Raw genomic sequence first — 25,887 nt, 5'->3', positions numbered from 1 at the left:
TCTCCACCTCTTTCTCGGTGCTGGAAGAGCTGTCAGCACTGTGGCAAGCAAATAATTTGATTTAGGTGTCAGAAGAGCCTTATAGAGTGCTCAGATTGACCTCTTAGAAGTAAAACAAACTTTGTAATGGGATTAACTGGCTTTTTTCTTAATACTTGTAGCTTTTGCACAGCTTGCCTTAGCACATCATAGTGGCAGTTCTATCAGGATGATTATTTGGAGCCAATACGTGCAATGTCTGTCACATTGCTGTGAGCTAGGATGAATTTTTGTCTGAAACCCTGTCATCTCATGCCCAGGAGGCCTTCAGTAATGAGTTGTGTTCATTAGCCAGTCTTTCTGATCCTTTCCATTGGAGCAGCAGCAGCAGTGTCATTTAGTGAAGACTTGGAGGCATTGCCATGGGCAAACATTTCCATTCTGGCCTCTGACCCCCTCCCAGCTTTGACATGGGTCTCTGCAGCACTCTGAGCAAGCCCTGTTTCTCCATGCCAGCTTGTTAGCTCCTCTAATTGCTTAGACACCCATCCCAGCGATGATGCTTCAGAGTGGAGCCAGGAAGGGTGAGGAGCACCCGAGCAGGGCTGTGGCAGGACCACTGTGGCGGAGGTTCTGGCAGAAGCTTCCTTGCTGGCAGCCTGGGGTGAGTGGGGAAGGGGAGAGGAGACGGCAGCCTGTGCTTGGCGGGGAGCCTGGGAAGGAGTGTTAAGTTTCGGGAACTGACACCACACCCTGAACGTCAGCACAAATGAGGCATGAAATCCCACCGGGAAATCTTCCCATGCTTTGTAGTTCTGCAAATGTCAAGCGGGACATTCCTGGTGCCGGCAGCCGCGCTGTGGGGGAGAGGCAACCTCAGCACCCTGCTGCTGCATGATTCATGCGTTTGCTTCTCAAGATTGCAGCTGAGAAATGGATTTTAATAGCTGGGATTTGGAAAGTGGACTAATGGTACTGTTTGTATCGTTTAATATACTTTTGTGTTAAAGATGGCAGGAACTCTGATGAGTAAGGTGTTAAGTAAAAAGGGTGGCACTTAAGAGGGGGAAGCCTGACTTTTTTTTAAGGAATATTTCAAGAAAAGCAAGTGTCTGTATGAGAAGCAATTTCCCTGTCAAATGTGTGCAGGTCTGGAGTTCTCTGGTGCTGCAGAAATCTAGATGTGATCATCTGACATCTGTATTTTTAATTTTGATCATTTTTTCATTGCTGTTATACTTTGAAGGAATCTGCTTTTGGATCTCAAGCGCTATAGAGGTAGCAGATGATGTTGTGTCCCAGTCCCTAGATTGCCTAAAGAAGGCCCTGGTTACCATGCTATTTATTTCTGATTGTGAATCCAAATATTCTTATTAGTGAGACTGCTGGCAAATGCATAGGTTGGAAACTCCATCTTTCTCGAGGTAGCAATTGAACATCCCCTAAAGAACACTTAAATGCTAGAGAAGCCACCGGAAGAATCATGTCAAATCTGTCATGACTGATACTCTTCCTTCTGTTTGCAATTAAATCACATTCTTTTGTTTGTGAGAGACAAGCAATTAGATTGCTGTGATGTCTTGAAATTAGACACAGTTGTATCATCCTGCAAGCCCAGTGCAAGCCTACAGAGTATTTTTAGTCAAAACATGATTTGGGGTTTTCCCTGCTCTACAAATGTAGAATCTAACTAGAATAAGAAACGAGATTTTGCTTCCTGACAGTTCTTCACTGTACTGTATCTTGATATTTTGCTTTAAATTGTGCCTGGAGGCTAAAGCAGAGGTTTGCAGAATCTAATGGGAAGGTTGTTCATACAAAATGGTTGGTGTTTGACAAAATCCATCAGCACACAATGGCGAGTCCTCCATGTGCTCCTCCAGGTTATTTGCCTTTTTACTGCATCAGGGCCACTGTCGTGTCATGGCTCTGTCATTGATCAGTATTAGAAAGTGGTACATGCTGGCTGAGCAGAAAGGCAATGCTGCTGCTATTCCCTCATTAAGACGTGTAATTACTGAGGGAGTGGTAATACTGCAGTTCAGTAAGGTGTTAGCCAAATGCTCTGGGGTGTCATTCTGATGACAGTTCTTATATAGATAAGTCACTTCTGCCTGTCACCGCCCTCCCGTTCTGTGCTGGGATGGAGTTAACGGGCAGATGTCATCTCCAGGATAAATGAGTGACAAAAAGTATATGCTCAGTACTCTAGTGTCTGTGTTTGGCTAGCCTACTGTAAATATATGTATTCTTGTTTTGGTTCGGTTTAAATCTGTGATTGAAAGGCTGGTCACCAAAGGAGACTGAATTTGGTGTGCCTTGACCAAGAGGTTTTTAATTGATGCTGGAGGCAGAACTGCTCTGGCTGGATCTGTTTTGTCTGATGTAGCGGGGCTTACCTGACTGTGTTTCCTGATAACCTCATGCTTCTTACAGCTTTTATCACAGCTTTCACCATCAGCAGAAACCATGCATCAGGACTGCTTATCGAGGGCCATTGTGCTTTTGTCCAGATCTTCAATAATACATGGCATTGATTTTTTTTCTGTGTTGAATACTATATAGTGTTTACATTCCACAGAATCATTCAGCCGGGTAAACAGATAGTATTATTTGGAAGAAAAGTCAATATTAACTGCATTCAGGATAGTATTTGCTGTCTACCTTTGATGGAAAGCAACCTTTCTCTTGCGTGTGTTTAGAAGGGGCTATAATTTCTGTGGAGTAGTATTCTCTTAGAACACTAGTCAGATACTGTGTCCCCTGGGGCTGGTTTTGGGATCCAGATATTGTCTGTTAGCAATTTTTGCAGGCAGTAAATTCTGCTGCTGCAAGTGCCTCTGGCTGTTTTCTGGCACTGTGGCCATTCACAGCTTCAGTTCAGAGGTGAAAGTCTTCCATTATTTATCTAGTTGACCTTCTGGAGCAATTTGTAGGTGTATTTGTGCAGTGTATCTAGTGGAATTGCCTTTAATAGGGTAAACTGAGAATGCTAATGGAAATTCTGTGGTGAAGGTTGCAAATGGCTCCTGTGGTATGCTGTCTCCCATCACCTTTGCAGCAAGTGGAGATGGCAGGGCACTATGAGCTTGAATAGCCTCTGACGCTGCTGAACACCTCCAGGTTGCAGACATGGTAATGTGAACATGTACTGAAATCTGCCTATCAGCAGGGAGGGTGAAGCTGTGCCTGCAACGTTACATACAGGGGTTTTGTGCTGGTGGTGTTTCATCCTGCATGTGCTGTTTTGAGTAAATCTAGCTTAGGAAATTGTTAGATGGCAGTGCCCTTTGGAGTGTCAAGTAGAAAGGTCCTTCGTGTACCTCTTGCTGGGTGGACTGGCTGTTATGCTGCTGAAGGATTGCTGCAGTCCCTGGGATGTTGAAGAGTTGGGGTTTTTCCCTCTTGGAGAGGTTGAGATGTACCATGTGTCCAGAGTGCTTCCCTCATCCGGAGACTATCCCTTGCTAATGATTTTTGGTGGTTTCTGGCACATCATTAAACACAGGATGAAACAATTCCTGCTTAAATAGACCCTGGCATTATCAAACATATGCACAGCTATGAATCGCTTCTGAAGAACTGGGAGGCCAGGAGTAGATGGAGCCTCTGGACAGAATATGAATGCCTTGATTTTCTAGCCCCTTGAGCAGCACTGAAGAGGGCTACTAGAACCAGCCAGTGGAGACTGAGATATAATTGCTTGCCTAGAGCAGTAACATATTTCTGTACACCAGTTGAATACCAATGAGGACAGAAGGAAGGAAGGTATCAAACAGAATTGCATGCAGGAGGAACAGGAGGATTAGTGATTAAAGGAAGGAACTCAAAGGCCAAGGCTGAAGACAATGGGCTAGTTCTGATTAGAGTGTTTTACCAGGGAGTGATTTGGATTTTTAATGATTTTTTTTTTCAGGAGATGAATGAATTGCAGAGACGGTTGGTGAGAAAGCGAGCAGGAGCAAGGGGCAAGCAGCGTGACCCCAGGTGCCACTGAAAAGACTGCTGCAAAGGGGCAGGGAAAGGGAGTTGACACCAGGATAACCTAACTAGAAGCAAGCATGTCCTTCTGAGTTTGATGAGGTTAATGTCACAAGGTTTCTTACTTGGGCCTTTTTTATCCCCATACTCCTCCTTTCTGTAATTGCACACAATAACCTTTAGACAATTTAGGTTGAAATAGCATGAACCTTTGTGTTGTGGTTTAAGCCCAGCTGGCAACTCGGAACCACACAGCCGCTCACTCACCCCACCACCAATTCTTCCTCCCCCCTTTCCCAGAGGGATGGGGAGGAAAATCAAAAGAATGTAACTCCCATGGGTTGAGATAGGATAGGAGCAGTCCAGTAACTAAGATATAACACAAACCACTACTGCTACCACCGATTATAATAATGATAAGGAAAATAAAAACAGAAGGGAATACAACCATTCACCACCCACTGACCGATACCCAGCCTGACCTGAGCAGTGATCTAGCCCTGCTGGGTAACTGCCCCCAGTTTATGTACTGGGCATGACATGCTGTGGTATGAAATACCCCTTTGGCTAGTTTGGGTCAGGTGTCCTGTCTCTGCTTCTTCCCAGCTTCTCCTCCTCCCTGGCAGAGCATGAGACTTAGAAAGTCCTTGGTTGGAGCATTACTTAGCAATAACTAAAAACATTGGTGCTATCAGCATTGTTCCCAGGCTGAAAGTCAAAAACACAGCACTACACCGGCTATTAAGAAGGAGAAAAACGACTGCTACTGCTGAACCCAGGACACTTTGAAATCACCTGCCTATGTAATTGCCAATTTAGGATACAATTTTGATAGCCTCTTACATAGATGATAGTCAGGGCCAGACTGACCTCTCTGTTACCAGAGAACTCCAGAAGAGTGCCCAATAATGCCAATTCACTGTTCTTCAGCCCAGTGCCTGCGGGGCATGGCTCATGCCAGGGATGTGGCCAAAGGCATGGCAGTGAATGGTACTGTCTGTGCTGCCTTCTGCATGTCTGCTTCATGATGATGTTGAGCAAGACTCGGTTTGCTTGAATTAGGAAAAAAAGCCTCAAACCAGACAGCATGACCTATGTCTTCAAGTCTAAGCTTCTGATAGGAAACATGCGGCTTCACAGGGTAGTTATTAAAGCACTTAACCCGTTAATAGTCTCTGAATTGTCATTTAGGATCTGGTAGTGAGAACTAAACATGGAGATCTAATGAGCTAGAAATAATGTTGGAAAGAACAGGCTTAGTGTCTCTGAGTCACTGAATGTCAGCATCTGCCTTTTCCTGAAATAATGTAGTGGAGGCTTTGGAGGGGCTGATGGGGGAGAGTGAAATCTTGCAGTACAGCCGTGATTGCTAAGCTCCAAAACCTCACTTCTGTCCTGCTTTTCTGTAGGCAGCTGCACTTTAAAAATGGATCAGAGAGGTGGTTTCAAAGCAGCAGCATTAAGGTACCTGGGCATCAGAGCCCATATTCTGCAGGACTTGTGTGCCTGCTCCAAGGTGACGTCATGGCTCTGCAGCGGCAGTGGTGGATGATGCGATGCTAGACCTGTCACTGGGTAAAGCCGAGCCACAGGGGTATTTGAGGTAGTGCTCAGAGGATTCCAACCCTGCACAAAAGCAGGGAAGGTAATCAAGCCTGAGAGCTACAGCAGGTCCTGTGTCATTTTCCTCTGTGATGTGAAGCTTCAGTGCAAACAAGCTTTGCTGCATAAGTGGCTTTAATAGGTTTGCTTTAGGGGGTGTGTTTTGAAAGGAGAATGAGACTGTGTATTTGACCTATATCCTGCACATCATGTCCAGAAAGCCTGAAAGGCATAATGTGAGGAGTGTACTCTTTACACGATGCCTTTCATTTTCACCTCCATTAATTTTATTGGATTGCTGCATTACATTTATATTGTAATTGTCAGAAACAAAAGGGAAAAAGAGGGCAAATTGTCTTGTTGCTCCCTCTGTGATGAGCTTCGGGGATTGTGTTGCTATAAAGCCACATATACGGACAACACTGTTGTCAATTAATGTGGCATCAGGTTTGGACTGAACACGTTACAGCTTTTTTGTACTGGAAGCGTTATTTGCTTTGTTAGAAAGAATCAGTGAATGAGCAATTGCAGGAGCTGCATAGAAAGGAGAAAAGACTCCTGATAGCAGCGAAATGCAAAGTGTCTCAGCCTTGCAAAGCATTATAATGTGGTTTAATTTTATAAACTTTGACCCAGATTTGCTAATTAAAAGCAAACAGAATTATGTGATCTGTTTGTTTTTACCCAGCCAACTGATGCAGGAAAATTTAGCTGAGTTGAGCAGTGTAGCCTTTTCAGGGGGGAATGGGAAACAACTTGGTGGTGAAAACATATCCGCAGGTGAACAGACGTTGGGCCCATAGACCTGTGTTTCACAAAGAGGAGTTCTATATGAGTATTTAAAACTCCGTACAGAGATTTCTTCAGTTTATGCATATATGTCAACGTATTGCCACCTTCTTGCTTATTTTCCCCTGCCACCACAATCTCTGAAATGGCTAGTGGAAATTTCTGTGCTGCCCATCCTTTTTCAGGCTCTTAGTGCACTAATTCACAGTTGTTTATGCAAACAAGAATATTTTCTTACGAATCCCTCCTAACTGAGCACTGCCTCATTGCTTTTTCCTTTGTACAAGCCTGTCCTTTGTGAAATACGGCCCTGAGCTTCCACCTGCTGTTCAGAGTCAGAATGGCAGGTCTACCACTAGTTTCAAGAAAACGAGATATTAGGGCCGATTTCAGTCCCAAGTGTAAAATGTTGAATGAGATGAGAGTAAAATGTAAGTGACAATATCAGGCTGGTCCTGGTAAGGCTTTTGGTTTGATTCAGGCTAGCTAGCCTGATTTTCCCAGAACTTGAATAAAAAGGGTGTTATTTCCACTAATCAAATCAGCCAATTTTTAAGAAGCAGTCTGCTTTAAGTTGTACAGAATTGTGCTGTTCTTCTCTTTTCCAGCTAAAAACCACAGTGACACCCAAGTGTTCTTCTACCTGTGGATTATCTTCTATTTCATCAGCTCTTGCTATACCCTAATTTGGGACCTGAAGATGGACTGGGGTCTCTTCGACAAAAATGCTGGTGAAAATACCTTTCTTCGAGAAGGAATTGTCTACCCACAGAAAGTGAGTATACTGCCTGCTTTTACATTGGGAAAGGCTTTAATATTTTAACAAAACTTACTGAGTTTAGAGCATGTTCCAGTTAGCCACTGGTGCTTCTGAATGCTATGAGCTTTCAGGGGTTTTCTAGCAGTAGAGTTCTTTTGTTTCAGAGAAATTGTTTCATGCTGTAAACTTTTCCAGCACTTGACCAGCAAGTTTTGTATCTTCCCAAAGGCCTGAAGAGGTCTCTCTTGTATGCAGAACATGTACAATGAGATGTCCTGTTTGTCTGTCTTGTTCTTCAGGCATACTACTATTGTGCCATTGTAGAAGATGTGATCCTGCGTTTTGCGTGGACCATCCAGATATCCCTCACTTCCATGCAAATATTTCCATACGCTGGGGATATCATTTCTACTGTATTTGCCCCACTTGAGGTATTCCGGTAAGGCTGCCTGACTGAACAGTTCATTTATCTTTTCCATTTGTGTTATTTGTATAATAAGATCAGCTTGATGGGAAATGCCTTGGATGTGGAAGGTACTGGTCCTTGAAATGGAAGACTAGGTCTAACAGGAATGTTTAATCCCAAAGAGTGAAGAAAACTGGGGAGCTCTGTTGCAATGTGGGGTGGGTCCTTCATAACTGCATTTGCAGTTTCTTCTAAACTTGGACCTAATCCTGAGGGTTTTGGGTTTTTTGGTTGTTTGGGGTTTTTTTTACTGAATTTCTCCTTAAAATGACCTGGTGGAAATTTCACTGGATTCTCAAGGTCACAATTTTAAAATCTCTGCATCTTTTCCAAACGTAAATTTGGATTCTGCATCATCGGTCTGGATCCTATACAGTTCCAGGGCTCTTTACATGTACTCTAGCTGGAAACCCACCCCAAAGCTTCCTGACAGGAGCAAGAAAACTTGAGGCTGAATCTCATTTACCTAGTTGGTGGAGGTTGCTTTAGCTTGTAACGCCTGGTGCCTCCATGCTGTCCAGACAAGGGCTGTCATCATTAGGACAATGAATAAGCCTGTCAGAGGTGGTGTTCTTAAGAGAGCTGGCAAGATGTTGTAGCAGGTGCTGCTGTTTCGCTTGTACTCCCAGCATGTTCCCAGCAGCACTTTGGTCAGTGAGAAGAGTCAGTGGTATCCAGGTGCTTCACCAAACAAGGGCAATGTAAAAATGGAAACAAATGGGTAATTTTGCCTTTTTCTCCATCCAGGAGATTTGTGTGGAACTTCTTCCGTCTGGAAAACGAGCACCTGAACAACTGTGGTGAGTTCCGTGCCGTGAGGGACATCTCCGTGGCACCACTCAACGCTGATGACCTGACGCTCTTGGATCAGATGATGGACCAGGAAGATGGTGTACGAAATCGCCGCAAGAACAAACAGTGGAAGCGCAGCCAGAGCGTGTCCTTGCGCAGGCCTCGTCTTGCTTCACAGTACGTTTTGCCTCTCCTCCAGTGCAACAAACCAAATCATACATTGCAGCTGTTCTTAATGTGTGGGGGCCGTTTATGGACTGGGTAATCATGTGGAGATCTCAGCCAAAATAGTCATTCAAAGGGAGGACAGGTCCAATTAGTAAACAAATGTGCCTCTGACTGGGGGTCAGTCCATCCTCATCTTGGAGTTCTGGTAAACCACTGGAAAAGGGAGCTCCCTTTACAAGACTTTCCTTCTGCAAAAATAGCTGTAGCAGTCGCCAGAGGTTATAAATGCAAACCTAGAGGAGAGGTTCTCTTCAACTGGCCATTTCCATGCTTCAGACCATCCCAGGATTTCAGTTATCATTAAGGTTTCATATGTGAGATCTCAGACTCCTTCCTCTCTCAAATCTGAACCCGTGCATTTTTTTTTTCTTTCCATCCATCATTCTTGCACCCTGAATTTTCCCCACCTTGCACCGCAGCTCCTGAACCTGTTGACTGCATACTTTCACTGCGGTGCCTATGCTCTGAGCATCACAGAATGCTCCAGTATCCAAGTATTACTTCTGTCCCAGCAGCATAGCTGCAGAGGGCTGCCCTTTGGCCAGGGAGCAAGCTTGGGCTCCCCGGGGATGCCGAAGCAGGGCTTGTCAAGACTGTTGTGCAATCCCTGCAGCACAAACCCCTGTTGCATCACTGCATGGGAGGGGTGGATGGGAGGAAAAGGAGGCCATGGCTGTCACGCAGAGTGCCCTGGCCTGAGTCACAGCCCTTGGGCCATGCTTGTCTTTCATCTGTGTTGGCTCCGAGTACATGGATGTGACCAGTACCAACCAGCAGAGACTGAAGAACTTTATGCAGAGGGGATGTGGGCCTGCTGTGACAGTATTCTGTGCGGAGGTGTGGATGCAGTGCCACAATGGACCCGGCCGCTGTGGGTGCAGCCTGGCAGAGGGCATTGTCTGTGCACACAAGACGGCTGGCAGGGTGGTGTGAGTCATGCCACGGGAGGAGGATGCTGGGGGATGGATGGGTCATATTTATAAGGCTCTGCTATTCTCAAGGAGAGTGGGAGTGTGAAACAGTTCCGGCAGTCTGCTTATTCCCTCTCCATGTAAGAAAGACTACAACACTCCCCCTAACCCTCCCCAAATGCACTGTGGTTTTACTGTCTGCATGTAGTAACAGATATTACTTCTCTGCAGTGAGTGTTTTCTGTTTTTCTTTTATTTCCCCAGATCCAAGGCTTCTGACACTAAGGTATTGATAGAGGACCTAGCAAATGAAGTGAACACATGAGATGGCCACGGTCTCTTATTCCGCATTCTTTGTTTTCTCATTCTGTTCACCTCTTCCCCAAGTAACCCAATCTCTGGTACAGTTCCATCTGAAAACAGGAGAAAACACTGAACATGTTTTCCGAGCTCTTCCAAACCAGATCCTATGGACTCCAACAAGCTCACTGTGTTACATTTCTTTTCTTCTGGGTTAATTTTAATGTTCTCTTTTAAAACAATAAAATATTTTACTTTGTTTTGCCAATAAAGAGGACAGTTCAGGAAAGAAGGATTGTTTACAGTCTCAACAAGGACATACAAACCTATCTGGATAACGAAGCATCATAGGGACTCCCTCATGGGACAGTACCGAGAGCACACTCGGTTTCTGCTTGGCCCGGTTTTGACTGGTTGAAACCGGACTTAAGTTTTTAAATCTGATTTTGTTTGTTTTGGTTTTTTTCCTTCATATCCAGCGCTGAGGCACTGGCTGCACTTGCAGGGAAAGTGCACTTAGAGCAGTATCTTCATTCATGAAGCTACTTTTTAATTTGATGTAACTTTTCTTATAATTTTTTGGGAATATGATGTATCTGTTGCATATAGCTTTCACATTATTTATGAAACTTAACAACCATACGAGAATGATTTTGAGTCCTGTGCAATGAAGGTTGTAATGGGAAAACAAAGCTGGGAATATAGATGTAGATCTCCAGGGCTGTGGAGTTATGCCCTGCAAATACCCTCTCGTGAGAAAACTTTCACCTATGTTTTACCTTTTCTCTCTTTCTTTCTTTTCAATTTTATTTTAAACCAAAGTTTCTGGGTTTTTTAGTTGCTGCTACTGCTTCTGAGCATGTCTTGTGCTGGTTCAACGCCAACTTTCCATGCAGCTGTGTGAAAGTAGTGCAGATGATGCTGTGGCCCTTTTGAAAGGAGAGTTGGGTCTTGCCAACAGTGCAAAAAAAGCTAGGTCAACAAAGGCTTCAGAACTTCATTCTCCAGATCAGAAAGTATTTTTCAAAGCCTTAATAATCCTTAAATGGCACGAGGGCATCCCATACTGAGCAGAGGGCTCTTCCAGTGTTCTCCTGCAGCCCAGTGCAGTGAAGTGGGACAAGGCAAGGAGGTGATGGTGGGCTGGGAGAGCTTAGCAGGCTGGGGTTCAAGACTGCTGGCATGTTAGAGGGCTGCTGTGGAGCATGGGAAGGACTGTGTTGTGCCCACCTGAATGGGGAAGGTGAAACTGAAAACAGCTTTCCTCATGGCTTCTGGTTTGGCAAAAAGCCTCCTTTGGGTGCTGCCCTGTGGCTTGGCTGCTACTTGTGCTCCTTGCCATGTCTCACTAGAGCCCCACTGTCCTTCCCCTGGCACAATGTGTGCTCCCTGCCCTCTTGCAGCAGTACTGGTGGTGGAGCTGGAGCTGGGTTGGTTTGACATGCCTGAGGTCCCCAGGACTGCTGCCCTCCCCTCAGCCCGGCTCACAGCTAGGACTGCAAGGCAGGGGTGAAACTCTTGAAGTAGGATCCTCATACTGATGTCTGTCTGGTGAATCGCCTCTAGTTTGGGCAATGGAATTTTAGGAATCTCTGCTCAGTTGCTGTTTGGTGGTTTGTTTTTTAATTAGCTAATAGCATGGTTTCCCACACAACTGGTACATTGCATTTTTTCAGTTTGCCTGCTGTGCCTCTTACCCGGAGGAACTGAAGAAGGAACCTTGGCTCTCTTCATTTAATTGGAAATAGATTGTTAGAATTCATTGGTGATGAACCTGTGCCCCATGCCAGGCGGAGGGCAACACTGCAAACCTGTAACTGCCTACACTTCTGTGATGTGCTCTCAGCTTACAGAGAAGCTGTGAGGGACCTGCTGGGAGATGCCTCTGTTCTGTCAACGGTTGGGTAGTGGCGTAGCTGCTGTCCGTTGTGGTGCTCCTCCTCGCATCTCCTGCCACGTCGGTCTGCTCCAGTGGGAGGGCAGCTGGACTAGCTGGCATTGTGCTGTTCCTTCTTTCTGTGCCCAGGAGCCTGTTTCCCTGTATTTAACTCCCTTAGGTTTGTTGTTCATACTTAAGTGGAGGGTTCCTGTTCATATGGAAGTGGAGTCTGAGATACAAAGCCCTTAAAATATTTCCATTTCCGAGTTTGCGTTGCAGCAGTTGTTGCCATGTCCAGACCTTGCATAGGTGTTTCCAGTGAGGATGGTGGAAGATGAGTGAAGCCATACCTACCCAGGAGAGTGTCAGAGGAGGGCAGCTGTACCAGGGGAACAGTCCAAATAAGCCTGTGGCGTTATTTAAGCACGTGGTTCTTTATAAACAGGAACAGAGTTTTATTGGCAATTCTTCCTTTCAGACGGAAGGAAAAATACCGAGAGAGATTTTGAAGTGATGCCAATCCCCTGGGAGCACTCTGCCTTCCTCAGCTGGGCTGGGAGGAGCAGCCATGGCTGGGTGGCCTGCATCCTGCCTGCCTGCTGCTGCAGTGTCCCACCACCTGCTTCCCAACCTGGTGGGGAGGGTCAGGTTGCAAGTAATTAAACTCTTATTCTGTAGCTTACCCAAATCCTCATGGGAAACAAGCATTCCGTCTGCCTGCTCTGTTCCTTCCCTTCCCTTTTTCTCTGTCTTTGCTGGCGGGAGAAATCATGAAAAAAAGTGCTACAGCTAGCAATTGTTATGTCCTGATGTAAAATACCATCCCTTTTGGCAGTGAAGATGTTCTCTCAGGGGAGCGTAGCCCGAATTCCCAGAGGCATGGCTTGTAAAGGCTCCCAGCGCCCTGGCGCTGTGTCTGCCTGTTCCCTCCCTCCCAGAGATTTCTGAGAAATCAGGCATGCAGATTCCTTCTGAGAGGGAGTGCTAAAGCCAGGATGGCTCCATGTCTGCGAGAACATCTGGCCAATAAAGGGAGACCTAATGAAGCAGAGCAGATGGTGAGAGAAAATAGCCCCGTCGCTCCTTGTCATCAGCCTGCGTGAGGATGGCGGGGGACAGTCCAGGGTGGCTTCACTTTGTGACCTGGCTTTGCTTATGGGTGCTTGGAAACACTCCTGGATGGAGAAGAACAGCAGGCTTGCAATCCAAAATTATGGAGAGCACAGTTAAAAAGGAGCTGTTTTGGGAGTTTTTATCCAACGCTTCAGTTGCTGGGTATAGCTGGATGGAAATTGGAAGAAGATGAGCCAGATGCTTTGGGCTGGCTGAAACCCTTGCAGATGGTACCGTCTAAGAGGAGTGTGGCTGCTGACTTTTGGAGATTCCCTTTGGACTTAGGTCTCCATGCTCATTTCCTGCTGCGTTCCATCCTTCCTCCTCTTCCAGGGATTTTTGGGTTGCAGGAGGGTAGGGTTTTCAGCATCCGGAGTTTATTTGCTAGCTGGAGTTCTCTGCATGGCTTTGAGAGTGTATCTCCAGAAACTCTAGGTCCCCCTGCTTGGAGAAGGCAATGCCATGTGCTGGGGGTGCACACTCCTGGAGGGGCAGTAGGGCAGGCTTGGGCTTTATGGACTTGGCAGGCAGGAGCAGGAGTTGCTCCGTCAATGGAAACCAATGCTGTCTCACCACGTTATAAAAGAAACGCATCTGCGGCACTCATGGCTGCAGCCTGTATGATTCAAATAAGCTCCTACCTCTCAAATTCAGGCGCATTCCCAAAGTCAGCTGTTGCTCATTCCTATGCCTTTCCCAGCCCTGCTGCTGGCCCTCCTTGTTCTTCCTGTGTCTTTGCTTTTTGTCTGAAGCCAGTGATATGCAGGGTGTGAAGGGGTGACTGCCAGCAGCCTTCAGCATGAACATCCTGGGGAAGGGAAAAGTCTCTTGTGGATCAGAGTTGGATCTTGCTGCTCTTCCCTAGTAATAACTTGTGCTGCTTATTCTGCCTCCTAGATGGTGCTCAGCCACTGCAGCTGTGTGGGAGGCAGGGAGGGAAAGCACGGTCCTTGGCTCAAGAGGTAGCAATCCCTGGGGATTTTACTGTGGATCTTCCAAGGAGCAAGGGAGATGGTGCAATGCCTTTGAGTTTTGTCTGTTTTGAACAGCCGAATGAATTTTGCCTCGTACTGCAAGGATGCTGCTGCATACTGCTTGCCATGGCTCGGTGTATGCCCCAGACTTTTGGGGGGGCTTGTGGCCCTGATGTTGGATCATCATGATGGGATGTGCCCTGGGATGGGGCATAGCTTGGCTCCCATTGAGAACACAACAGCCACTTTGCTCATGCATTGCATCCTGGCCTTATCTCCTCCCTCCTCTCTTCCATTGTTCTGCTTTGCACTCACAGGGGGAAGATGATCTTCTGCCTTAAGCATATCTTTTTTTAACTAACACTTTTATTCCAGAAGGTGATTGGATTTTTTTGACTCCTTGGAAAAGAGAGAGGCTGGAGCTCCTGGGGGAAGAGTGGAAAAATCCATGCAATAACTGCAGCAGTCACAGCTGGGCTCAGTGGCTGTCACCTCGTCAAACCTTGCCTCCTTTACATGACACCATCCTAAATACCACACCTTGGGACTAGTTGTCATCCTGCCACCGCTGTGCGGTTAAATTGATGTATCAGCATCCCTTGGGGGCCTCAGTCCCTGCTGCAGCATCCTGGCTGCAAGAGAAATACAGGTTTTGCAGGGGGAGGAGAGAAAAGGGATGGTCGTATTGGGTGCACTCAGATGCTGATGCTCAAGCCCTGTTCCTAGTTGGAAGCTGCTCTGGCCCCAACACAACTGTACCACGGTGGGCAAGAGGCGCCAACTCTGCCTGGGGAGATGCCCCATGGCCTGACAGCCCCCCAAGCTCTAGAAACCAAATTACAGACTCTTTGCTCCAGAGGAGAAATTGGGCAGCCTGGTAGAACTTGTGATGACCTCTCTGTCCCATGGGTCCTCCTGGTGAAGGATTGGCGTTTGGAAGGGGGCTGGGGTGGAAATGCTGAAGTTCCCCCCTGGTTCCTGCTGCCGCCTTCCTCTCCCCCTCCCCACTGTGTTGGTCAAAATGATCTTTCTATGAAGCCCTGTAGATGTCAAAAGTAATTATGGAGTGTGATTAGTCCTCTGTGGGTGCTTGCTTTATTTCCTTCTCCCTTCTCTTTTGCTATCCCCTTCTCCACTCTTCTTTTTTGGCTAAGTGGAAAAGGTGAGGACAAAGAATTGCTGCTTGCTTGGACTCATGATGTATCTGTAACTGCGCTATTAGCTGTCTCCTCTTTCTCCCCAAATGGATATAATTTTTGAAGTGTGGAATACCCTTCTTGATAAGTAGGTTTTAAAAAAACTTAATGCACAATGTGATACTGTTTCATAGTTTCTAGGTGGTTGTATAAAGCAAAGTTACTGTGATTGTGTTTTTCAAAGGAAAAAGTGATTGGTTACTAAATCTGTCCTTTTTTCATTATTACAAGCTCTTTGTTTTCCAATGATCTGATGGCTCTTTTGTCCCTGGTCTGTGTGTGTTTCTTCTCGTGTCCCATGCCTGGTGCCACATTCACTCACAAAGTGTTTGCTTCCACTGCTCTGTAAAGATGCTGCTCTTGGGAGCTCTGGGCTGTTGCTGGTGGCTGGAGGTGAGGGACTTCTGTGTCCTGGGAGGAGGGGAGGTGCCTGGAGGAGGGGGATGTTGGAAAGGGGTTGGAGGTGGGCAGGAAGCCTTCTAAGGGAAGTGCTCAGGGCTCAAACCCAACATGTCAGGGGGTGGTCCTGGAGGAAACCTGTCCAGGCTGTGCCGTACCAGCTAAAGGCTCTTGGTCCTTCTGAGAGCTTTCAGTTGCTTCTCTCCGGCTTGTCTCTGGTCTAAGGTGGTGTCCTGCCTGCACAGTGGGTGACCAGAGGCTGAGCAGCCCAACTCTGGGTTGCCTGGGGTCTGTGCTTTCATTTTGCTCTCTTAAATCTCTTCATCATCTCTTGCAATCAGTCTTCTTCCAGAAGAGAGCCCAGCTCCTTAAAATCACTCTAAGCCTGTTGTTGGTCACGCCAGCCGCTTCCCAGGGTTTAATCCTGTCCGCAGGCCCCTGCCTGGCTGGTGGCAGGAGCCTGGGTTTGGCACCTCACTGTGCAGTTTATTCCCAGCTTGATGGGGACAACATCTCCCAGGTGTGTTTCACCTCCCCATCCCAGGCAGGGGAGCAGGGATCCCTCTCTGGCACAGAGGTAAGGATGGGTCCTGGCATTGCAGGGGAGGTTGGGCTTCAGGGTGGGGGTATGGGGTGAAGAGGGTCTCCCTACTCTGAGCTCTTCCACCCAAACCTGCCAGCAGTCCCCTCCTGCCTGGGAGCAGCTGGGGGAGGTCTGTCCCCTATGGGGAAGGAGTCATCTCTGCTGCCGGTCAGCCCAGGTGTGAGGAAGCATGGCCAGCCCCTGTGGGGGAAGCCCTTGGGCTCAGTTATGGCTGTGATGGGGGCCCTGGGACCACTGTAGTGGTGGTGAATATTTTAGGAAGATAAAAATAATATCTTGCTGCTCATGCTGGTGGGAGCCAGTGTGGCCAGAGCCGGGAGGATTAAAACAATTTCATAATCCTGGTGATTTCATCGGGATTATGAAACCAATCACAAATATCAAAAGCTGCAGCTTAAAGCGGCAGCCGGAGCGGGACCAGGGTGCCCATGTCCCCCGCAGCACCCCTCATGTCCCCCAGGGACGACAGTCCCAGCACCTCCAGGTAAGCGATGTCCACACAGGACCCCCATCCTGTGGGATGAGCTCTGTGGGGTCTCAGGGGAGGTGGGCAGGGGAGTGCATGGGGAGTAGTGGGTAGTTCCTCAGGGTGCACGTTGCACGATGGGTTTAGGGGTGTGGATGGGTGGACCAAGCTTGACTCTCACCATCCTCCTGCCTGAAGTTGCCTGGTTAGCCCTGGCTTGTGGCGGGGTCCAGGCAGGATTTGGCCTCTGGGAGAGCTGGAAAATTTAGCACATCTGCAGGCGTGCACGATGGTCACAGGAGGGTGCCAGCTGGAGGCTGTTAGAGAAAACTCCCGCTCCTGGGGAAAGCCTCCCTCATCCTCCTGGCGTCTCCAGCCCCCCCGGCCGGCTCAGGCAGCTGGCCTGTCCCTCCCCGCTCGCCTCGCAAACCCGCAGCCCAGACAAAGGACATTCCAGAGGCGGGCCAAGGCAGCCGCGCTTCCTCCGTCCTGCCGGGTTGGGTTCCCCCGACACGCTGCACATGGCCACGGTGGCGCTGGCCTTCGGGACCACCCGCCAGCGGCGTGGGGACACGCTTCGGGCTGTGTGCCCTGGCGTGGGGGGCGCCCTTCGGGGGCGCGCTGCGAGGGAGGAGGAGGAGGAGGCTCGGTGGGGAGGCAGGGCCAGGAGCGGCCCCACAGCCCAGCCAAGCGGCTGAGCGCGGCTCCGGGAAGGGGCCGCGATTTGCTGGTTTGTCTTTTTTTTTTTTTTTTTTTTTCTTTTTAATTTTTTCCCCTCCCCTGCTTCCTTCCCCTCTTCCGCCTTCTTCTCCCGCTTCCCAGCCCTCTCTCGATGCTGCTCCGGGGGTAAGGACAGCCCTCGCCTCCCGCCCGCAGCCCTATCCCACCGCTGCTCTGCCCTGGGGCATCAAGGGGCTGTGGTGAGCCCGGGGGCAATGGGGCCGGGGTGGGTGTCCTGGGGATGCTCCTGCCACGGGGGAGGCTCCTCCAGGGGCACCAGCGGGGACGGGATGCTCCCAATGGGGTGCAGGGGGGCAGCAGCAACAGGGTGCCACCGGGACTGTGAGGCCAGTGCAGGACGGGTGACACGTGTGACCCTGGGGGCCGGTGTCTGTCTGGTGACACCTTTGGTGAGTTGCAGCCGCGAGGGATTTCTGTTCAGGGGAGTTTTGGGGCCCTGATTTGACTCGGAAGAGAGAGAATTCCCTGCAGGGCATCTTGCTGGTGCCCCAGGGCACCAAAACAGCCTGCGTAGACACAGGCGCTCCCGCTTGGAGGAACCACGGCTCCCCCATTCCCCCATTTCTGAGCGATGCTTGTACACTGCCAGTGCTCTGGGAGGGTGGGTTTGCCCTGTCGGGCTGTGCCACAGTGGCACCGCATACATTTGCCCCCTGGGCACAGGCATCACTATGTCTGCTGTCCCCAGAGCCTCAGGCAGGCAGGAGTTACGCTCTTGGGAGAAGGGTTGTGAGGGCGGCGCAGGGGCTCACCCCTCCCGCGGTGTTCTCCCCGCAGGGCGCATGGAGGGGGGCTCTCCTGCTGAAACGCGGCGGGGTCCGCGGCCCCCCAAGCCGCACAGCCAGAGCAGCGGCCGAACCTCTGCCCTGTTGGAGCACCCCGAGGCCTCCCGCGGGCCCCACGCCATCCTGGAGAGCAAGGTGAAGGCGCTGAAGGAGAAGCGGGGGGGCGGCCGCCCGGGGACCCCCGCGGCTGCGGCCGAGCGCCCCTGCCCCAAGAAGCCCCGTCCCCGTCGGGGGAAGCCGGGAGCAGATGCGGCAGCAGTGGAGCCGCGGGCTCAGCTCCGCACCTACCTGACGGATGGGCTGCTGGACGGGGAGCCTGCGACTGTCAGCACCTCGGCACCCCGCGCTGGCACCCCGGGGCTCTGGCGGGTGCCGGCACCCAGAGATGTGCCAGGAGGCACCGAGCTCCCCCAGGCTGAGAGCAGTGGGACCCGGGGCTCTGCCTCCCCCCGCGAGGGACATCCCCTGGGAGAAGAGGCACGAACCCCACTGCGGGACCGGGGGGGTCCGCCTGTGTCCCCCACCATGGCCAAGGGCTGGGAGAGGCTCTCGCTGGCAGAGCGTGTGGAGAGGAACCGGCGGCTGCTGCAGGAGGTGCTGGGCCTGGATGCCCCTGGTCTGTATGCTGGGCAGGTGGCGGCTGTCTCGGTAGAACTAGGGGGAGTGGAAAGGAAAAGCTTTGGGGTGAAGCAGGGCCCTTGGTGCTGTCCTCCAACATCCTACGGTGTGGGCACAGCTCAGTGCTGGTTCACACCCCAGTGCTGCCCAGTCCCCTGTGGGTGTTGTGTCCCCGTCACCGACAGCTGTGGGAGATGCTCACAAACAGCATGGGGTGCTTCTTCCCATGGATGTTCTGGGTGCTGCTCGTCCCCTTTGACACTTTGGTGAGGAATTTCACTGCTGAAAACAAACAAAAAAACCGCTTTCTGGGGCACTTGAGGTCTGCAGGCATCATCTTCCCTTTGCAGGCTGCCACCAGAAGAGGGAATTAATTTCTCCCTAGAAAACATCTGTCTCAATGACCCTGTGGGCACACCCTATGCTGGGTGCTATTGCCCCATGTCCCACTCCCCTGGAGTCTCTCCAGAGCCAAGCAGCTGGGGTAGCCCCCAAAAGGGTGTTTTTTAGGATGGACTGAGTGGTGAGGCTGGGGATAGGGCGCTGTTATGGAGAGGGACCAGGGTGGGGGCTGCAGCCCAGCCAAGCTGATGCCTTTCCCTGTCCTCCATTTCAGAGGTGCCAGTGAGCGATGGGGACTGGGACTCGGGGGTCTCACTGCAGGACATCGAGGGCTGCAGGTAGGTCAGGCCCAGTGTGGCAGAGCTGGACATCGCCCTCTTTCCTGTAGTGCTGGGGCTTGGCAGGGCTCTGGGGGGAGCTGAGGCAGCACCCCCTGCTGTGGCAGCCAGCGGGGGGAGTGTGGATGGGCTCCAGCGATGCTTTGGTGTTAGAGGGGCAGGAGGGGCAGGCCAAGCCAGGTGTCCATGTGGTGGTTGGGCACAAGGGGTCCCTGTCAGGACCCCAGACTGGGAAGGGAGCTGGGGAAGAGGAGGGGACAGAAACTTGCTCCAGGTGCTTAAGAGGATCCAGGCGGCAGGCATGTGTAATCTTGTAGGACCTGATAAACCTTAGAGGTATGGACTAAAAATACCTAGGTGGGACTGGCAGGTGAGCTGGGCAGCAGCATGTTGGCTGGGGAGCAGGGATGGGGGCTTGGGGGCTGCATGGGGGGAAGCAAGTGAGTGAGGAAGACCCCCATATTTTGTGGTTAATGGTTCTGCTCCCTTCCTTGGTTAGGGTTGATCAGTGGTGGCTGGGTGCAAGGCAGAGCTGGGGATGCTGCACTCCCAAGGAGCAGGGCAGCCAAACCCCAGGTGGAAAGCTGGTTCCCCCATGGTGCTGCATAGGAGGCTTTCTGTGGTGGCTGGTGTACTCCCATCCTGCTGCCACAAAGAGGTTGAGGCCATGCTCCCCAAAGCAACTGCCTGAGCTGATTATTTTAATCAGGGGATTAGGGCCATGGCCAGCAGGGAAGGCAGTGCTGGAGTTGATGGATCCCTGGCGGGGCCAGGGGGGTGCAAAGGAACCCCCCTGCAAGGAAAAGAAGGCAGCAAAGCATCTGGGTGAGGTCGTCCCAAACCTACCTCAGTTCACATTGTGGGATTTACACCGGCAGGGATTGGAGGCAGTGCCTGCCTCAGTTTCCCCATTCGTATCTGGGATGCTGGTGATGCAAAGTGCTGCCTTGGCTGAGCCCTTCCCCAGAGCATCACTGGTGCAGGGTGCTACCCCCTTCTTCCCACCTGGCACTCGGGCTACAGGGGTTCCTGCCCTGCTGTCCCCCAGCACGGCCGCCAGCCCTCCCATGAGCGGAAGCCAGGCCCCGCTTTCTCTGGTCAGAGCAGCCGCGTCGTCACTGTTAAACCAGGTCTAATCCCTGTTATTTTTTCCTAATCCCGCTCCCCACTGCGGGGCTGCAGGGCCTTTGTCCCTGGGCAGGAGCTCGAGCTGAGCCCGCGGCACGAGCAGGCCAAACAGCTGCTGCAGCGTGCCCGCATGAAGGCTCGAACGAACCCCCTCCGCGCCAGCCACGACATCTTCCTCCTCTCTTCTGCCATCCCACACCACAGGTCGGTGCCAGCCTTGCATCCTTCCCACCCCCACCCCCTGTGCCGTGGTGCTCCTGGGATGCGTTTGGGTTTGGTGTATGTGCAGAGCCAGGGTTCGATCTGCTGCAAACGTATGTGCAGCCTCATACCCTTGCGTGGCCAGCTCTCTGCTTGCAGGAGCATCCCCCTGCCAGGCACGTGTGAAGCGTTTGTAGCGTGGTGTCTGGGGGTGTTTAACTGTGCGTGCTGATATTGTGGGGGGCATTAAGGGTATGCTCCTGGCTGGCTGGGAGGACCGGTTTCCCAGTGATGAGGAGCTCGGTGCTGGAAGGTTGTACCAGAGCCAGTGGCTTGCCATGTGTCTGCCAGGTCATGTACAGTTCAGTGTTCCTGGACTGATTAACCATGCACTTCGGGGCAGAGGAGAGGTGATGGAGGTCGAGCTGCGGCAGCTGGGTGTTGCCACAGCCTCTCATGAATTCAGCTTCAGGCAGCCCGGGCAGAGGGCTGGGGAGGAGCAGGGCTGTACACTGTGATGGGGCATCAGGTGGATTTTCCTCCTGTCCCATGTTCTGCCCTGGGTTTTCCCCCTCCTGCCCTACTTACCCAAAGGAACTGGGCAGCCCTTGCAGCTTGTCTATGCCCATCTGTCTGTCCCCGTGTCAGGGAGCCCAGTGGGAGGCCGAGCGCTGCCCCACATGATGTCGGGAGCCTGAGCGACTCATCGAGTGGGGAGTCGAGCTGTGGGCAGCCGCGGCAGCCGCGGGGGCCCTCCCCATCCCGTGTGCGCTTCGAGGATGAGTCGGCCCGCGACGCCGAGGTGCGGTACCTGGAGCGGCTGCAGCTGCGGCACCGGCGGGCGCTGGGCTCGGCGCTCTCCTCACCAGAGCCGTCCGGCGGCAGGCAGCCAGGGGACGGGTCCGGACAGCCCAAAGCCTGGAGCAGTGACCTCGCAGCTGGGGACAAGTGCAGCGCCTGTGGCTCCTTCATCAGAGCTGCCGCCGCTCGCGGCATGGACATGCCAACAGCCACCAACAAGGCTGAAAGTAGCCCTGCAGCACAAGGAAGCATCTCAGGGGATAGCAGGGGACTGAACGCTGCCCAGCCAGAGCCCAAAACCAGGGTTCTGGGCCCCCGGGGGTCACCACTGTGGATTCTCCCTTCCCGGCAGCGCATCCACACCGAGAAGATCAAGGAGACCTATATCGGGGATGTCACTTACATCGACGAGGTGGACTCGGCCCTGGAGAGCACAGACACCTCTGATGGCTGCCGGACGGATAGCGAGGAGGCAGGACCCCGCAGCCCCCACCTGCAGGGACACCAGGGCCCCCATGCTCGTGGGCACAGGACCCCTTGTGCCACCCCACAGCCGGAGGCGTGGACTGAGAAGGAGACATGTGCAGCCAGTGGTGGTCCCTGTGCAGAGGGTGACTCTTCAAGTGGTGCCACAAGCTGGACGGGGGCTGTTTGCCCCCTGCCACTGGGGAGATCCAGCAGCCAGGAGGACAGAGACCCCTATTGTCATCCGGGGAGCAGCAATGGGATGGGAAACACCGCTCACACCCTGCAGCAGCCCAGCAAGCCCCTGGAGCCCTCCTTGCGGCCAGGGGCTGGCACCAGCATGCCAGGTAGCCATGTCCCCACTCCCCCTCACACCAAGAAGGCCTGCTCCCAGGTGCCTTGCAGGAAAGCCCTCTTCTCCGGTGGCCTCCGCCGAGCATTGAGCCAAGGAGCCCGGGGCCTGGAGCCTGATGCTGGAAGCACTGTGTCCTCCCAGCCTGGAGGCACGGTGAGGCCAGGGGAGCGTCGGGGTTCCTGCAGCCCCAGGTGGCTCCCGGGGAGCCCTCTCCGTGCCTTGTCCACCAACAACTGCAACAACACCCACGGGCAGGACCCTCTGGAGACAGGCAGAGGTAAGACACCCACACACGGGGATGCCTGGGGGGGGGTCTCTGATGAAGCAGGGATGTGACTGGCTTGCTGTGGTTGCAGGGGCACCGTCACATCCCACTGCCAGCCCCATCACTCCTGTGCCCCAGGAGGCTTCTCATTCCCTTGGGGAAGCAGCTGGGAATCTGGGATCGCAGCAGCAGTGCCCAGGCAGGAGCACAGCACATGGGTGAGTGACAGCGAGGGGCTGCTCACAGCCTGCACTGCACGGTGGCTGCTGCATCCCTGAGCATCCCTCCTTGGCACAGCAAGGTGCTGCCAGGCGGAGCTCCCAAAGGCTTCCTGGTGGGACTCTACCTCTCAGCACCAAAACCCTCCCAGAACCCACAATGTGAGGTGACAGTTTTGCATGTGTGCTCAAATGGGTTTGTGGGAGCTGTGTTTCACGCTGCATCTGGCTCCACTGGGGGTGTTGCAGCAGATGTGACTTGTGGGCAAATGTGGGTGACCTTGGAGGTGTTTAGCCCAGTGCCAGGTCCTTCCCTTTTGGGGAAAATTGGCTGCTAAATGCTGCCAGCCCCGGGCTGCCTTGGGGCTCACTAAACATGATCCTGCTGGACTCAGCCTGGCAGTAGGGTTTGGAGGCAGCACTTGGTCCTTCAAGCCCCTTGGCAGGATGCATTCCCTTCAGGCAGAGACTAGGGGAGTTAATGGTGGTAAACTGCTGAAATTTTGGGGAAGATGTTAGGCATCCTGGCTTGTGAAACCTGCCCTTGTGCAAGCTGAGTTACTGCTGCAGGGAGGGGGCAGCACCCCAGTCTCACCACGGTGCAGCTCTCAAGGCTGCAGTGGCGGGTGCAGGATGTGCCCCCAGCCCTGAAACACCCGCTGGCCTTGCTCCCCCCGTGTACAGGGTAGATGACAGTCACCCCTCTCCATCCAGGGAGCCGGGGCAGCCAGTGAGCCGCAAGGGGAGCAGCACTTCGGCATCAGGGCTGAAGAAGCTCCTGTGCAGCCTCAGCCAGAGCACGAAGCAGCGCCTGGGCCGCTTCCGCTGCTACAGCATGGAGCAGCTCCCGGCCCCCGGCAGCACCGCCCCAGATGGGTCCAGCATGAAGAAGTCACCCTCCCTGCAGTCCCTGCAGCTGGTGAGCTTGAAACATCAGCCCATGTCAGGGGTATCTGCAGGGAGCCGAGGGGTCCCACAGGAGAAGAGGTGCTGGACTGGGCTGAAGCATTCCTGAGCCATTGCTTTATGGTCCCACAGGAAGAACTGGGGGGGGGGGTGGTGGCATGGTCCATCCCAAACTTGGGAGTTTGAAAAGCCTGCAGCCAAATGAGGAATGGAAGGGGGAGGGAGCGAGCATGGGAGGGTGGAAAAGCAGCTTTGGGGAGGGGAGATAGGGTAATTTGGTTTAGGGTCATGGCTACAGTGAGATGCATCCTCAGGAAGCTGGCTTATCTCTCCTCAGCAGTGGACGCAGGGGGTGGGGGGGAAGGTGTAAGAAAGATGCGCTGTTAGCCCCTGCTCCCTCTGCATGTTGGTGCATGATGGGCTGCAGCGCTGCACAGCTTTTGCTGTCCCCATCTCAATCAGGTGCTTTTCTCCAGGTGTCACCCTTCCATCAGCCCCAAAACGCCACCTCTGTTCAGAGCCTGCACCCACTCCTGGGCAAGGCACCCCGTGCCAGTGCCTACCTCCTGCCCCAGACCACGGCTGACAGGTAGGATGGGGCTCTGCGCATCTGCTGTTTCGGGGTGCTCAGACACATGCACTGGCTCGGTGCAGCCAGGGCCCGCGCTCACCCCATCTCCCCTCTCCCTGCAGGAAGCAGGGCTCAGGGCCACGGCGCTCGCTGAGCGTGGAGGACATTGGGGTGCCCGGCCGGCTGCGTGCAGTGGGGCGTGTGGTGGAGGTCTACCCTGATGGCACCAGCCAGCTGGAGCTGCAGCGACCCCCCCAGGGCGCCTTCGGGTTCTGTGTCACCTCTGGGCATGGCCGGCCTGACAAAGGTATGGTGGGGTCATCCCAAAGCTTCACCCAAACCCTAGGGGAGGCCTGGCATGGCCCCTCCACAGTGGCTCTTCTCCCTTCACAGGAGCAAGCCTGGGGACAGGTACAAAGGGCTGCTCCGTCCCTGCTGAGCCCCAAAGGGGTGATGGTGGATGGGGGGATACTGCCACATGTGTGGCTTTGTGCACACAGTCACACATGTCCATCAGCCCTTGGCTTGGGGGACACAGCCTGTCCGAAAAGCCATTTACAGTATTTATGACTGGGCAGCCCTGGGGAGCCCTACGGGGCACAGCTCCAGCCACGGGGTGCAGGGTGGGGGCTCACCTGTCCCATCCCTCTCCGTAGGTGTCTACGTGCAGGAGATGGTGGACGCCAGCACAGCCAAGCTGTACGCGGGGCTCCTGGGTGTGGGGGATGAGATTCTGCAGGTCAATGGGGCAGCCGTTTCGGGGCTGGGGTTGGCCCGCATCCGTGAGCTGCTGCTCCAGGCGGACACGCTGTCGCTCCGTGTGCTCAGGCACCGCCCAGCACCCCGGTAGCCCCAGCACAGCTCCTGGGAAGCCTGGTGGGAGGAGGATGACATCCCACCGATGGGACGTTGCAGGCTGGCACAGAGTGGACCAAACCGCCCTGCAGCACCAGGACCTGCCCTGCTCCGCTGCAACACTTGCTCCCCACTGTGGTGGAGGTCCCCTCCCTGGGAGACAAAGTGGGACCAAGGACTCCCCGGTGTCCAGCATCTTGAGGAGCTGCCCCAGCTGTGGGGACAAAGGACACCCCAGCCCCACCATCAAGCCAGGCTAGGTCCGGCCTGCTGGGCATTGGGGTGGCCAGAATGGCAATGCCCCATCTCTGCGACCCCGGAAGATACAGGGCTCCCTGCCAGTGCTAAATACCTGCCCGCATGGGATGGTGGGTTTAAATTATTTCACACTGCTGGAAACATTAAAATATGTACATATATGTAATAACGCATCAGGGTGCCCTTGGCTTACGGGAGGCTGGGGTGATGCTTACTGGTGCGGGCTGGCCAGGGGGGCCTCAGGGCTGGGGTTGTTTGGCTCTTGATGGGTGCAGGGGGGGAGCGTGTGGGTGCTTTCCCATGAGGCTGAGACACCCCTCTGCCTTGGGCCACTGTAATTACAGTGGGCTTTACTGTGTAAACCCAGGGTTCTGAACACGTCTTGGCATGCCCCACAGCTTCAGGACAGAGTGAGCCTGGATGCTGTAATCTACAAGCCAGGAGAAGCAATTGGGCCTACGGACCTGTTCAGTCTGTGGGGTGAGGAAATGGCGACGGGGGTAAGAGGGGCTCCCTGGGCTAATGCTCTGCAGGGAACTGTGCTGGGGGGTGAGTGTACTCCCCGCAGCGCTATTCCCAGCCAGCCTGTGTTTTGTGAGAT

The 25,887-nt window shown here is 52.7% G+C and overlaps 2 protein-coding genes across 3 annotated transcripts in view; both read left to right on the top strand.

Annotated features, from left to right (window-relative positions):
- XPR1 (xenotropic and polytropic retrovirus receptor 1) overlaps window positions 1–10,080 on the top strand; it is a 111,827-nt gene extending 101,747 nt beyond the window's left edge. The window contains exons 12-15 of one of the 2 annotated variants that reach the window (XM_057427453.1): window positions 6,960–7,126; window positions 7,411–7,550; window positions 8,325–8,546; window positions 9,773–10,080. In XM_057427453.1, coding sequence (XP_057283436.1) covers window positions 6,960–7,126; window positions 7,411–7,550; window positions 8,325–8,546; window positions 9,773–9,833 — 590 coding nt within the window. In that variant the 3' untranslated portion in view covers window positions 9,834–10,080. Of the gene's footprint in view, window positions 1–3,895; window positions 4,042–6,959; window positions 7,127–7,410; window positions 7,551–8,324; window positions 8,547–9,772 lie in introns of those variants that run through there. The other variant, XM_057427454.1, reaches the window with a different exon arrangement.
- Window positions 10,081–17,005: 6,925 nt separating this feature from the next.
- Window positions 17,006–25,375, top strand: KIAA1614 (KIAA1614 ortholog). Its single transcript, XM_057427347.1, has 10 exons — window positions 17,006–17,169; window positions 17,958–18,581; window positions 19,200–19,263; window positions 20,446–20,595; window positions 21,241–22,490; window positions 22,570–22,696; window positions 23,411–23,615; window positions 24,079–24,191; window positions 24,296–24,480; window positions 24,830–25,375. The coding sequence occupies exons 2-10, from the start codon at window positions 17,963–17,965 to the stop codon at window positions 25,021–25,023; spliced, it is 2,907 nt and encodes a 968-aa protein (XP_057283330.1). The 5' UTR covers window positions 17,006–17,169; window positions 17,958–17,962; the 3' UTR covers window positions 25,024–25,375.
- Window positions 25,376–25,887: the final 512 nt, after the last annotated feature.

The sequence above is a fragment of the Pezoporus wallicus genome, unplaced genomic scaffold, assembly GCF_028554395.1.
Source record: "Pezoporus wallicus isolate ANWC-B61680 ecotype Strahan unplaced genomic scaffold, APGP_CSIRO_Pwel_v1 scaffold_7107, whole genome shotgun sequence".
NCBI classification, from domain to species: Eukaryota; Metazoa; Chordata; class Aves; order Psittaciformes; family Psittacidae; genus Pezoporus; species Pezoporus wallicus.
This window is presented reverse-complemented; position numbering and strand designations above follow the sequence as displayed.